Source organism: Mus caroli, chromosome 12, assembly GCF_900094665.2.
Source record: "Mus caroli chromosome 12, CAROLI_EIJ_v1.1, whole genome shotgun sequence".
Classification (NCBI taxonomy): domain Eukaryota; kingdom Metazoa; phylum Chordata; class Mammalia; order Rodentia; family Muridae; genus Mus; species Mus caroli.
In genome coordinates, this window is record NC_034581.1 from 78,815,602 (window position 1) to 78,829,441 (window position 13,840).

Here is a 13,840-nt window from a genome sequence, read left to right on the forward strand (position 1 = left end):
TAAGGCATATTAAATAACTGGCGAGAGCCTGTAGATGACTTGTGGAATAGGCAGCTCTGTCAGATGTGCACTGCGCTATCACTGTTTCCAGTGCTGTGGAGTGAGCCTTTGTGCAGACTAAGGCAAATGCCCTCACTTGTGAAGTCACCCTCCATCCTATCTTTTATATAGGTCCATATAAGTCTGGCCCCAAGCACAAGCACAAACCACTGTAACCTAGAGAACTAAAGAAGGAAAAGACCACTTTTTTCAATACTGTATTTTTCCTAAGGCTTTTTTATTTGTGCTTTGTTATTCATAATCAGTATAGAAGCTCACAAAATTCAGCAAAGACATATAAGGACAAAAAGGGAAAACGCTGGTTTTCTCGTTTAATGATATTAACCCAAATGCAACCAAATATAAGTTGCATCTAAGAAACAAGAAACCCTTTTGAGCACAAGTAGCTGGTCAAATCTGTTGATTATGATTAGAAATAACACAATTCGGATTAGTTGTAATTTCTAAAAGTAACTTCCTTTATATCTAAGGAGAATATTAGGAGTCTGTGATTAAATTCTACTTGGATTTAGATAATAACCACTTTTCAACCCAGCCCAAAATTGTTGGATTAATGTGAACTGTGTTTTATAAGAAAACAAAATGCATCGCAGTCACAAAGTATAAATGTCTACTTAGCTTTAGGATGGAAAACGAAAGAAAATCAGAGTTGTGTTTTGTTAAAGTGACTGAAGCTCTGGATTCTGCCAGGGCTGTGGTTACTTTAATAATCTTAGATCCAAAGAGTAGGGAATGTCCAGGTTTTTTTTACCACCTTTTATTTTAACTCACCAAACCCACAATGGACTGGAGCAGCACTGTCCACACATGGCTGTACAGAACAGAGCACAACAATGACAGCGCCACACCTCACTAAGCACTAAAGATCAAGCAGAACCCATAGCCATCTAGTTTAGAAAGTCAGGCTTCAGCCAGGTCAGACAGACAAACTGTTCTGTGCAGCACATCAGTCTCTTCTGACTTCAGGGTTAGATTATCAGAGAAGCAGGCTTAAAGGCAGCTGAATAACTGGTTAAGTTGAATAAGGTGACTGAATACTGTCAAAGCATGAAACTTTGATGTTTCTAGTAGCCTAATCAATTATTCTATATGAAGAGTTCTTTCATTAAAAAGTATCAACTAATGAGAAATACTGCCAAAAGAAGAATAACAAAACTTGGCAAATAACAGGTTAAGCCTACTTAAGGCAAGAGTATATCCACTTTCATGATGGGAGATCCTTTGATCTCTGGGTTAAAAAATCATTTGTGAAAAGATTTTATCTAAGGATCTATTTGCATCTGCATTAATGGCTGGAGTACTGATTTAATGGTTGTTGAGGCAAAGCATGAAGAATGGCACATGTAACTAAAAGCTAACTTGTCACTTCATCCTGAGGTATCCTTGAGAAGTATTTAAGACACAAGAACATGGACAATGATAGAATTAAACAGTGGCCATGAATCACACAGAAGAAAGTGGCATTGAGCAGAGAGCAGTCGTCACAATGCTAAGATATGTAAAACTAGGTTACATGTTAGTGTGGGGACCGGTGGAGGGCTGCATTTGAGGCTCAACTAGAGGATGAACTGTTTCAGTGATTGGAAGATCTGTCCCTACATTGACATTCCTCTCGTTCAGAAAGGAATAGTTAGAAGACAGTTCTAAGCTCGAATTCTAGGCAAACACTTCACACTTAACAACAATTACCTCAAAAACTGTGGAGACATATGGAAAACAATGAAGGCCTGGTATTAGTGTTATCTTGCACTCCCTACAACTTTGAAGGGATTGAGAGTTCTGAGAAAGAATTTAGTTGCAATATATTCCATTCTCATGGATCTGTTTTGAGCAAAGATGGCACATGAAGGCCGCCAAGAGCGATGGGAAATTACTCAGGCTGGACTGAGTCTTGAAGAACTTGTTTCTAACGCCCCATGGTAGGCATGACTACAGCAGGGGAGGAAAGCGTAGCATCTTCTTCTTTCCACTGAGACGTGATAGTCTTTAATTGCGTGTAAAACTGGATGCCCTTTAAAAAAAAATCACAGAGAAAAAGAGAGTCAGCGTATACTTCCTCTTTTCAAATTAGCTGTTGACGGTGGTGCTGTGAGCAGCACCCATACTCCTATCTGAGTAATTGGTGCAGCAGAACCCACTGTTGTTCATGAGATGTATACACAACCATTTATGAGGGTAGAGAGGTGGTTACACTAGCAAAAGCTGCTGTTCCTCTAGCAGAGGACCAAGGCTTTATTGCCAGTAGCCACATGGCAGCTACAACCATGTAACTCCAGTTCCAGGGGCTCCAACACCTTCTTCTGTCCTTTTAGAGCATCAGTCACTCCATGGTGTACAGACATACATGTAGGCCAAAATGTGTGTGTGTGTGTATACATATACATTTAATCACATATAATTGAATATATAATTTACATACATAGTATAGATTACATATTTAATTATATGTAATCAAGTATAAGTTATAAATGTATAATATATAAGATGCACGAGGATCAAGAGGTAAAGGTCATGCCTGGCTACGCAGTGGGCAGGAGACCATCTGAGGATACATGAGACCATGTCTCTCTAAAAACATCAATCAATCTTCGGAAATGCGTTTGTGGATAAAGCAGTTACCACATGACCATTAGGACCTGGTTCAGACTCTCAGGACCCATGGAAAGGATTAGATTGCAGGATGCTTTTTCCTCTAAACCTATTGTCTTGAACTACTCATGAAGACACATTTGGTAAAATTTTGTTAACTTTTAATTTTTTTTTTTTTGAGGCCTAGGAAGTAGAACAGCACAGCAGATGACTCCACAGTAGATGCAAGAAGACCCTTCTGTATGTAATCTTGCTCTGAATATGTTCAAGACAGTTTCTCAAAAAAAAAAAAAAAAAAAGAGAATTCCAGCTCAAAGGTTACCTGTTTGCCATAGAAATTGGTGTCTCCCCTGAAGGAAGAGCGAGAGCCAGTGAAGGAAAACATCGGCAAAGGCACTGGAATGGGGACATTCACACCCACCTAAAGAGAACAAACACACATCAGTGTTCCAGAGTACCCCTCAAAGGACTCGAACACAGTGTCCTGTAGGAGCACAAAGGCAACAGAGAGTCATTTTATTTTTGCTTTGATTTTTAGATTTTGTTTGGCTTGGGTTTTATTTTTGGGGGGGGGGAGATATCAATTTTAAGTAGTCATCTTGCACCTGTGCTCTACCCTAAGAACTTTTATTCCTGAGGAAGAGATGGGGAATTGTGGGTAATTAAAGGGGCAGTGTTCAAACAAGCTGTAGTTGACTGATCATTGTTTATCGTCTCCTCTTCAGAAACAGCTGTAAGAATCTAAAAGTCCTAGTCACAGACCTGTCCCACATCCACCATGTGAGCATATTTGCGGGCGGTGGCTCCGTTGGTGGTGAAGATGGCAGTTCCATTTCCATATGGGTTGTCATTTACAATCTTGATTGCTTCATCCAGTGTCTCTGTCTCCAAAACCACAAGAACTGGACCAAATATCTCCTCTTTGTAACAAGTCATACTTGGCTGTCAGGAGAGACAGAGCCAGAAAAGAAAGAAGTCCGCTTCTTTTAATTGAGTATTTTATGCTTTTGGCATTCCAAGTCACTACCCATTGTCACCAAAAGCTGCTTTCATGCTAGTGATCTTTTATCTTCTCTTATTTCTATCCAAAAGGTAGAAACCTTTTGAGCTACCACCATCTAAATCACTTGGAATCCTTGCACTCTTTGCTTTTCAGTTCTTTGCTTTTCTATTTCACGTTCAAGGCCCGGCACCAGCTCCTGTACAACTTGTTTCATTACAGTTTTACTGAGGGTTACATGACGAGTCATTTTTATGAACCAAACGCATATTAAGTATACCAGAACTTCTCTAGAAACTTCTTGCTAAACACTCTGTAACAAAACAATCCACTCTCACTCACTCCTTTGTGTTGTGGGGAATATTAAAAATGAACCCGCCAACTCTCCATGCCACGCTGGGCCACAGGGTTCCCTCAGGGACATCTCTCCATACCCCCCCCCAGTTCCTCTTGCTACCACAAAATGCCCCACACACCCCACAGTCGGCCATCTCAACACCTAACTACCCAGTAGAATGAAGACTCTTAAAGCTTAATTAACGTATCAGATTTATCTTTCAATAGAATTACAATTTATAAGATGACAATACAAATAATTTCAGAGCCAACTGATAATGCTAAAAGCTTTATTCCAATATTTCTAACCTTGTGAAATCACAGCTAGTTGCAGCTGGAAAATGCCACGCAGGTAAATGTCCGCAGCCACGGTTGTTCTCCTCCTACTCTGTCTCTGCAACTCAGCTCCACCTCCCTTTGCCCTGTCCAATCACAGGCCTCCTCTCACTAATATAATTGGTCAGGGAAAGACCTGCTACACCTTTGTTTCTAAGTAAATCTCCAATTTTGACATTGGGCCTTCTTAAACATTCAGGGCACCCTTGACCTCAGCACCTAGCCAGCTGTGTTTGTTGACAATAAGTTTTCCTCTGCAGTTCAGAAACAAGAAACTCCAACCCATGATCTTTCAGGGGTATGTAGTAAGGACATACAACAAAAAGCCTGCCCCAATTAGTCATGAACGTTAGCTGAAGACTGTCACACTTTGTTTGATTAAAAAAAAAAAAAATTAACACACGATTTCTTTTGTTTCAGTCTGATAACAGGGCACAGAGGAAGGTAGTCAATAAATACTGGGTGGTTACTATACTGATTGGGACAAGTGAACAAGTAGGAAACAGAAGTGTAAGACAAGGGTTTTAGTTCATTATAATTTTAAAAAATGATTTATTTTTATCTTATGTACATTGGTTTACCTGCACGTATGTCTGTGTGAGGCTGTCAGATCCTCTGGAACTGGAGTTACACAGTTGTGAGCCTCCATGTGGGTGCTGGGAATTGAACCCTGGTCTTCTAGAATAGCAGCCAGTGCCCTTAACTGCTGAGCCATCTCTCTAGCCCCCAGTGACTAGGGTTTTAATTGCTGTTTATGGGCCAAATATGCCTGTTGTTACACAGTCCACAAGCTAAGAATAGTTTCTACCTTTTTTTTTTAATGGTTAGGAAAAAATTCAGAAGACTATTTCATGACATAATATTCAAATGTGTGTCCATAAATAAGATTTTTTTTTTTTTACTGGAATACAGCTATGTATTTGTGGTTGATTTTATACTATACACCAGAATGGTTGTGACAGAAATTGTATTTTTTCAAAGCTGAGAATATTTAGCTTTCCATGAAAAGTCTATTGTAGTGGTTAATTTGTGTCATCTTGATATATCCCAGTCCTCTGGGAAGAAGGAACCTTAACTGGCCTCCTTCCGATTGGCATGTGGGCAGATCTGTGTGGTATTTTCCGAATGATTGGTGAGAGAGGGTCCAGCCCACTGTGGGTAGTGCCATCACTGGGCAAGTGGTTCAGAGTTATATAAAAAAGCAAGGTGAACCAGCCATAGGGAACAAGTCAGTAAACAGCCTTCCCCCGTGGTCTCTGCTTCAGTTTCCGCCTGCATGTTCCTGCCCTGCCCTCCTCCCTCAGTGGCTAACTGTAATCAAAGCAAAACAAAACAAACCAGATAGACCCCTTTTCTCCTAAAGTTGCTTTTGGTCAATTTTATCAAGGGATAGAAAGCAAGTCAGGACATGTGCCACATAGTGAAAAGAGCTCTGGTTGGAAGCCAGAGAGAGATTTATTTAGTTTCCAGACAGAATAACTGAGCAGTCCTGGCAAGAGTTACGATCTTAAATATCTTCACTTAGAGAGGAGTGAGATTTCGTAGCTCTAACGGTGTTCTTAGCTCTTGTGTTTGTGAAGTAATTCCGAGTTGTTTACCTTAACATTAGAGATGATGGTTGGTCCGACAAAGTTACCATTTTCATAGCCCTTGACTTTAATTCTTCGCCCATCCAGAAGGATGGAAGCTCCCTCTTTTGTTCCGCTATCGATCAGATTGCAGACTCTCTCTTTGGCCTGGGGGGTGATCAGGGGGCCAAGATCAGCTCCAGGCTGGTCTCCTATAAACCAAGAAGAAGTGTCTAAGGATTTTAGCATAAAACTTGACTGCTGAGATAGGTTTGAATGGAGAGAAGAATTAAGGAGCGGTAATACTAGGAACAGAACCGCCCCTCTCCAGCAAGGCCAAGAAAGAATTTAGTGCCTCAAAAGCAAAGGCTACCTGCATTGACTCGCAGATTTTTGGCCCGATCTACCAGTTCTGGCAGCCACTTCTTAGCTTCCCCGACAAGGATGGCTGTTGAAAGAGCCATGCAGCGCTGTCCAGCAGCTCCAAATGCTGCCCCAACCAGCTGGTTGAGGGTATTTTCCTTATTGGCATCTGGCATGACTACTCCATGGTTTTTGGCTCCCTAAAGAAACACAGAAAGTACACACGTCCTCCTTAGCTAAATTCACTTAAACCAACAAAATTAAGCCAAGATTCTGATGTATGAGAACTTATAGAACGAAAATCCATCTTTTGTTATTTTTTTTAAGTTTTAACTTTTGAAGTCTTGGGAATTAAACCTCGGCCTCATGCATGCCAGGCAAATATCGGTCTTTTATTTTGAGACAGTCTCACTGAGTTGTCAAAGATAGTATTGAACTCACTCTATAGCACAGGCCAGAGATTATTTTTTACTACTGCTGACGTTTAAGCACTACTAAACGGTTCCATGTTTCTTTAATCTCCTTGAGAAGCTGATATGTATTTATTTAAATCAAAACTATTAACATGGTCGGCAGGGGAAGACCCAGCTACTTTCAAATTGACAGGTTGAAAAACTAATAGAATACAAAAGTAATCCAGGTATTGTATGAGGACATATGAGAAAGTACCCTCTGTTGACTAACCCTTTCCAACTCCTTAACAAACAAACTGGTCATGGTAAAGATGAAATAATCTTAGGGATAACCAGCTCTTTATCTGTTTTCTTTTTTAATTATTTTTTGTTTGTTTGTTTGTTTGTTTTTTCAAGACAGGGTTTCCCTGTGTAGCCCTTGCTGTCCTAGAATTCACTCTGTAAATTAGGCTGCTTTTGAACTCAGAGATCTGCCTGCTTCTGCCTCACTGGGATTAAAGGTGTGGGCCACCTGGCTCTCTACAATATTTTAAAGCCATATCACTAATAGAGGACACTTTTTTAAAGAAGCAATAAATAAGGTCAAGAAAGTGAAAATTTGGCTAGTAATACTTACTTAAAGACGAAAGGATTTAGTAACAGTTTTGAGGAGGACTGTGCCCTTTGTCACCAAGATCTATTGTATATGATGAAAGATAATTATAACAAAATGTCACAAGGTTCAGAGACTCAGGGAGAAGACAATCAGGATGAAATGACCAACACTGGTCTTTCTGAGACATGGGATGAGTGGCCTGTCTACTGCAGGACAGTCTCTAGGTCTTACATACACACATAGCCAAGTTTGAGAGCTAAAGGGATGAGAAGTCACCATATTGGCTTGAACCCTCTTGCCATTTCTTGATCCTCTTTCGAAGATGTACTCTCCTGCCTGGTTGGATCCCACAAAGCTGATTGCCTTGATGTCTGGATGATCGCAAATAAAGTTTACAGCTTTGAAAAGAAAAGAAATGATTACCACAAAGAATTAATAGCCCACAGGCTTAACAACAGCAAATTTCTCCTTCCTCCTCATTGTAAACGAACATTCACACATTTCTGCATGGAAATCTCACTTTGGTGTACTCTTTTTTTCTCTTAAATTATAATTTGTTTTGTTTTTGAAACAGGGTCTCACTATGTAGCCCTGGGTGGCCTTGAGCTCACTAGACTAGGCTGGTCCCAAACTCACAAGAGACCCACCTGCTTCTGCCTAACAAATATGGGCCACCACACCTGTCATTAAACTACAAATGGTATTTAACTTGTTTATTCTCCTTAGTATTCCAGAATTTACAATTCTAATCTCTGAAAGCCATAATTTCTTTTTTTTTTTTTTTTTTGGTTTTTTTCAAGACAGGGTTTCTCTGTATAGCTCTGGCTGTCCTGGAACTCACTTTGTAGACCAGGCTGGCCTCGAACTCAGAAATCCACCTGCCTCTGCCTCCCAAGTGCTGGGATTAAAGGCGTGCGCCACCACACCCGGCCATAATTTCTTTAAACTGTATTTTCATTATGTGTGTGTTACAAGTGCAACAAAGAACAGCTGTGTGGCACTGGCTCTTTTCTCCCATCTGTATGTGAGTCCTAGGGACCAGGCTTGTGTGTCAGGTGCCTTTACACGCTGATCCCTTTAGACAAGCCATAAAACCTACAACTTCAATTTCCTCAAATACAATAACATTCTTTCAAAACTTGACCTTTTTATTTTATCTTTAAGAATACGTTATATCTCAGATTCTCAGATATTTACACCTCACACAAGAGGTGATAGGGAAGAGTAAGAGCCAGCCCTCCAGGAAAGACGATCCTAACTTCCCTACTTCCTGTTACAACTAGGGAAATTGTAACGCATCGTTACTTAAAACAAACTACTTAATTGCACACTGCCTTTATCTTCTTATCTGTAAGATGCTAAAGCACCTGCCTTAAAGGGTTGTTGAGACATTAAAGGAGAACATAAACTTTCATCTTTCAAGGTGTTCCACCGTGTGGACTAGAGTAAGCAACATGGCTACTCCCTATTGTTACTTCTGCTCACCCAGATGGCAAGATGGTTAAGACGTGTGATCTTCAAGCGTGAAGGTCACTATTAATAAATCCTTCATCCTAAAATACCCAATCACAGAACTGGAGAGATGGCTCAGTGGGTTAGGGATGCTTCCCACTCTCCCAGAGGATATGAATTCAGTTCCCAGCACCCACACTGTACACCTCACAACCAACTGTAGCCTCAGTTTCAGGAGCTCCAATACCCTTTTCTGGCCTCCGTGGGTACCCACGCACATATGGCGGACACACAGAGTCACATGCACCTTAAATAAACATTAAAAATCTCAATCAAGGGCTGGAGAGATGGCTCAGTGGTTAAGAGCACCGACTGCTCTTCCGAAGGTCCCGAGTTCAAGTCCCAGCAACCACATGGTGGCTCACAACCATCCGTAATGAGATCTGACGCCTTCTTCTGGTGCATCTGAAGACAGCTACAGTGTACTTATATATAATAATAATAAATACATCTTTAAAAAAAATCCCAATCAATTTTTAACCCCTTCGTTTCTTTGGGAGTCAGATTCAGTAGTCATATAAAAGAGTTACCATCGTGTTGTCCATGGATAATGTTCAGGGTTCCGTCAGGGGCACCAGAATCCTGAAGCAACTTAGCAAGGAGCATAGTTGCTCCAGGTACTCGCTCTGATGGTTTCATTAGGAAAGTATTTCCACAAACCATAGCCATGGGAAACATCCAAAGGGGGATCATGGCAGGAAAATTAAATGGTGCAATGCCTGCACACACCCCCAGAGGCAGACGGTAGGAATAAAGGTCCATGTCTTTGGTGATAGATGGCATGGTCTCTCCCAGCATGAGGGATGTCACACTACAGGCATGCTCAACCACCTCTGGAAGAGAAAAGACATCAGTGAGGTCACCACCTTTCCATGCTAAATACTACTTAGCTTTGTCACACTCCATTCGATCCTGACAATCAGGGGTGGGGTCATGCCACTGACAGCGATTTGTCCTTCCATGTTCCTCAGATTCTCTGAGGGGGTAAAAAAGATATTAAGATGCATATATATTCTGAAATATTTGTGCTTAGTCTCAAAAGTACCTGACCAATATTGCCTTAAAATTATGTTAAAAGGTATTGCTGGGCATGGTAGTACACAACTTAAAATCCTAGCACATGGGAGGCTGAGGTAGGAGGACTGTAGGTCAGAGCCAGCCTTGGCTACATAGTTCCAAAGCAGCCAGTGAGCCTCTACCTTAAAAGATGAAATATATATATCACGAGAGCAAAATCTACACAAAGAATCCACCTTCCCAGTGTGGGGTCTGCCTCCCATATTCTTTTGATCTCTCCCACAAGTCCAGTGAGGGGCTCCCAGCTTACGAAGGCCTCGGAATACATCTCCTTCAGCATCAGCAAGAGTCTTCCCTTGTTCCAATGTGATTAACCTGGCAATTTCTTTCTAGAAAGAAAACATATAAATAGAAACGAATCTAAGGATGTTCCTTTATTTACTTACTTGCTTGCTTGATGTTGGGGATATACTTCATGTTTTGAGACTAGATCTCATGTAGCTCCGACTAGCCTCAAACCCATTTTGTATTTGAGGCTGGCCTTGACTCCTGATCTTTCTACCTCCATCTCCTAAGTGCTGGGATTACAGGCATGAACCACCATGTCTGGCTGAATCCAGGGTTTTGCTCATGTTCACTGTGATGGTTTGAATACGCTTGGCCCATGGGAAGTGGCACTATTACGAGGTGTGACCTTGTTGGAGTAGATGTGGCCTTCTAGGAGGAAGTGAGTCACTGTAGGGTTGGGCTTTGAGGTTCTATTCTTTTTTTTTAATTGGACATTTATTTACATTTCAAATGTTATCCCCTTTCCCTGTTTTCCTGTTTCCCTCCCTCCCGGAAACACCCAATCACATCCTCCCTCCCCCTGCTTCGATGAGGGTGTTCCTCCACCCACCCACCCACTCCCACCTCCCTGCCTTCGATTTCCCTACAGTGAGGCATCATCAAGCCTTCATAGGGCCAAGAGGTCCTATTCTTAAGCTCTGCCCACAATGGAAGAGACCTTCTTCCTGGCTGTCTGCTGAAGACAGACTTCTCCTGGCTGCCTTTGGACCAAGATGTAGAAATCTCCTCTACCAGTACCATGTCTGCCTACAGACTGCAGACATGATGATAATGAATAGAAACCTCTGAAACTATAAGCCACCCTGTACTGGCTGGTTTTGTGTGTCAACTTGACACAGGCTGGAATTATCGCAGAGAAAGGAGCTTCAGTTGGGGAAGTGCTTCCATGAGATCCAGCTGTGAGGAATTTTCTCAACTAGTGATCAAGGGGGAGGGCCCCTTGTGGGTGATGCCATCCCTGGACTGGTAGTCTTGGGTTTTATAAGAGAGCAGGCTGAGCAAGCCAGGTGAAGCAAGCCAGTAAAGAACATCCCTCCATGGCCTCTGCATTAGCTCCTACTTCCTGGCCTGCTTGAGTTCCAGTCCTGACTTCCTTTGATGATGAACAGCAGTATGGAAGTGTAAGGTGAATAAACCCTTTCCTCCCTAACTTGCTTCTTGGTCATGATGTTTGTGCAGGAATAGAAACCCTGACTAAGACACATCCCCAATTAAATATTGTCCCTTCTAAGAGCTGCCTTGGTCATGGTGTTTCTTCACAGCAATGAAACCCTAACTAAGCACAAAGTCTACCACTGAGCTCTACATCCTGCTCCCATTTTCCTCCAAGGAAGAACAGAGCTGAGGGAGAACTCGGATGAGGCGAAGGGTCCTGACCAATGTCCTTCCACATTGTAGAGTTAGTGAGGACAGCTGAACAAGGCTCTGAAGAGGTGACCAACATACCCTAGGAAACAGGCTAGGAGACTATCCAAATTTCTTACCAGGTTCTCTTTAATGAGCTGCTGATAACGAAGCAAGACCTGCTGCCGGCTTAAAATAGATGTGTCTGCCCACGCAGGGAAAGCACGTTTGCAGGATTCAACGGCTGCATCCATCTCAGCTTTGGTGGACTGAGGAACCCTACCAACAACCTCATTGGTGGCCTGAAAAGAAGCCAACACACTTTACCAATGCCTCACTTCCACAGCAGCAACATTGTGCTTTTTGGGTGAGCTCCGAGCCCCCACTTTGCCCCTTGCTCCCAAAAATTCTAGGTTAGCAGGTTTAAGTCCCCCCAAAGTTTTGCTTACTGGGTTGTGGATGTCAATCCATTTGTCACTTTTGGATTCAACAAATTTTCCATCAATGAAGAGCTTTACAGTTGGCTAGAGAAAAACATATATACACAGAGGCAAAGAAAGAAAAAAAGAAAAAGAAAAAAAAAAGAACTTAAGTTAATTATTTTGCTTCTCTTTCTCTTGTAAAGAAAGAGTTCCGGTGGATACTTGGATCTAATTGCTGAGCTTTCTCTCTAGCCCCTTTCCCACCAAAAATTTAAACTTCCAGTAGCAATGGAAGTGCATATACCTTATGACACGGCTAGTAAATCGAAATAATCTAAAAGAATTTTAAAACTGCATAAAAACACTTATTTCACAATACTGAAAAAACTGAAGCACACTAAAAGTTATTTGAGAAAGCTTAAATTATCTACACCTGATGGAATATTATGCAGCCATTAAAAATTATAAAGAACATTTGCAACACAGAAACTGTTTAAAACATAATAGATATAGTTTCTGATAAGAAAACCAAGATAAGATGTTTTCTGGGCATCGTGGCATGTAGAGGACTGAAAAGGACTTGTGCACACAGACAAGCACTGGAAAAGCCAGGAATGCTAAACACACAGCTTACCTCTCAACGGAATGAGGTGTGTAGCTGCTCTTCCTGGAATGCCAGGAATGCTGGAGCATTACAACCTGGGGGTCCTTTGGTGTCTGATGAGACAGGTTCTGCCTGTGTCTCCCAGAATTCACTCTTTAACTTATCCTACACCCTTTCCTCCTAAATCTTGAGCATTGCTTTTAAGCCATAAAGCCCACTCTTCTGAGTAGTCTCATTTGTATTTTATAACAGCCTACGTGACTTCTATGTTATCTTAGCTGCAGGCCAATCCTGACGCCCACAGGAGTTAGGTTTGTCTCGGTCAAGCTTGATACACCCAAACTCTTGGGCACTATCTCTGAGTCAACAGTATCCATTCTTGTGAAAGAAGCAAGATGCACTTTGTAAAGAATCCCAATGTAAACATGGCTTAAACTGCTGTACACTTAGGACTGAGTTAATTGTTATCTGAATACTTTTTTTTTCCCCCCACAAATGTGCTTTATTTAAATATGACTACAGTAAAATGATCTGGGCCAGACTTTATAAGTCTTGGTATAGTGCTGGTTACAAGAAAGTCAGACTGAGTCAAGTTTCATTCTTACCTCCTTCTGATGGTTTTTTTTTCCCTGTCAGCTGTAAAGCCTGCAGGGGAATTGACACAGTGGCACACATCTGTTTATCTGTTGAGCATTTGCACAGGTAGGAGTTGAAGGCTAGCCTGATCTACATGAGTTAAGACAAGCCAGGGCTACATAATGAGACCTATTTTTAAAAAACACAAAACAAGGGGCTGGAGAGATGTCTCCGTGGTTAAGAGCACTGGGAGCTCTTCCAGAGGAGCCAGGTTCAATTCCCAGTATCCATGCACAACCACCTGTAACCAGCTCCAGGACGCCCTCTCCTGGCCTCTGCAGGACATGCAGGTAAAACACCAATAAACACATAAAATAGAAATTTAAATAAAAAAAAAAATAAACCCCACAAAACTAAAAGTCACATTTTGATCACAATCAGCTTGAAAATTACACCGGATTCTTTCTCAGAAGTCCATCTTTAGCTCCTAAGTTACTTACCACTGATGACGAAGAGAAGGAGGATGCTGGGTACCATGGGGCGTTTACCTTAGAAGAAACCTATGGGGTTAAAAAGTGTCTGATAAATGTCTGATGAAGTGGTACACACTTTCTTTTTTTTTTTTTGTGGTTTTTCGAGACAGGGTTTCTCTGTGTAGCTCTAGCTGTCCTGGAACTCACTTTGTAGACCAGGCTGGCCTCGAACTCAGAAATCCGCCTGCCTCTGCCTCCCGAGTGCTGGGATTAAAGGCGTGCGC

The 13,840-nt window shown here is 41.7% G+C and overlaps 2 protein-coding genes across 4 annotated transcripts in view; one reads left to right on the top strand and one right to left on the bottom strand.

Annotated features, from left to right (window-relative positions):
- Bbof1 (basal body orientation factor 1) overlaps positions 1 to 12,735 on the top strand; it is a 34,581-nt gene extending 21,846 nt beyond the window's left edge. For 2 of the 3 annotated variants that reach the window (XM_021179612.2, XM_021179613.2), the window contains exon 12: positions 2,831 to 2,948. In XM_021179612.2, the coding sequence (XP_021035271.1) occupies positions 2,831 to 2,836 (6 nt within the window). In that variant the 3' untranslated portion in view covers positions 2,837 to 2,948. Of the gene's footprint in view, positions 1 to 2,830; positions 2,949 to 10,726 lie in introns of those variants that run through there. The other variant, XM_029484444.1, reaches the window with a different exon arrangement.
- Aldh6a1 (aldehyde dehydrogenase 6 family member A1) overlaps positions 245 to 13,840 on the bottom strand; it is a 19,847-nt gene continuing 6,251 nt past the window's right edge. Inside the window, exons 2-12 of the mRNA XM_021179611.2 lie at positions 13,584 to 13,643; positions 11,931 to 12,005; positions 11,622 to 11,783; positions 10,100 to 10,178; positions 9,303 to 9,605; positions 7,537 to 7,658; positions 6,263 to 6,452; positions 5,920 to 6,101; positions 3,412 to 3,591; positions 2,972 to 3,070; positions 245 to 2,071 (exon numbers count right to left, since the gene is read on the bottom strand). Coding sequence (XP_021035270.1) covers positions 1,967 to 2,071; positions 2,972 to 3,070; positions 3,412 to 3,591; positions 5,920 to 6,101; positions 6,263 to 6,452; positions 7,537 to 7,658; positions 9,303 to 9,605; positions 10,100 to 10,178; positions 11,622 to 11,783; positions 11,931 to 12,005; positions 13,584 to 13,643 — 1,557 coding nt within the window. The 3' untranslated portion in view covers positions 245 to 1,966. The remainder of the gene's footprint in view (positions 2,072 to 2,971; positions 3,071 to 3,411; positions 3,592 to 5,919; positions 6,102 to 6,262; positions 6,453 to 7,536; positions 7,659 to 9,302; positions 9,606 to 10,099; positions 10,179 to 11,621; positions 11,784 to 11,930; positions 12,006 to 13,583; positions 13,644 to 13,840) is intronic.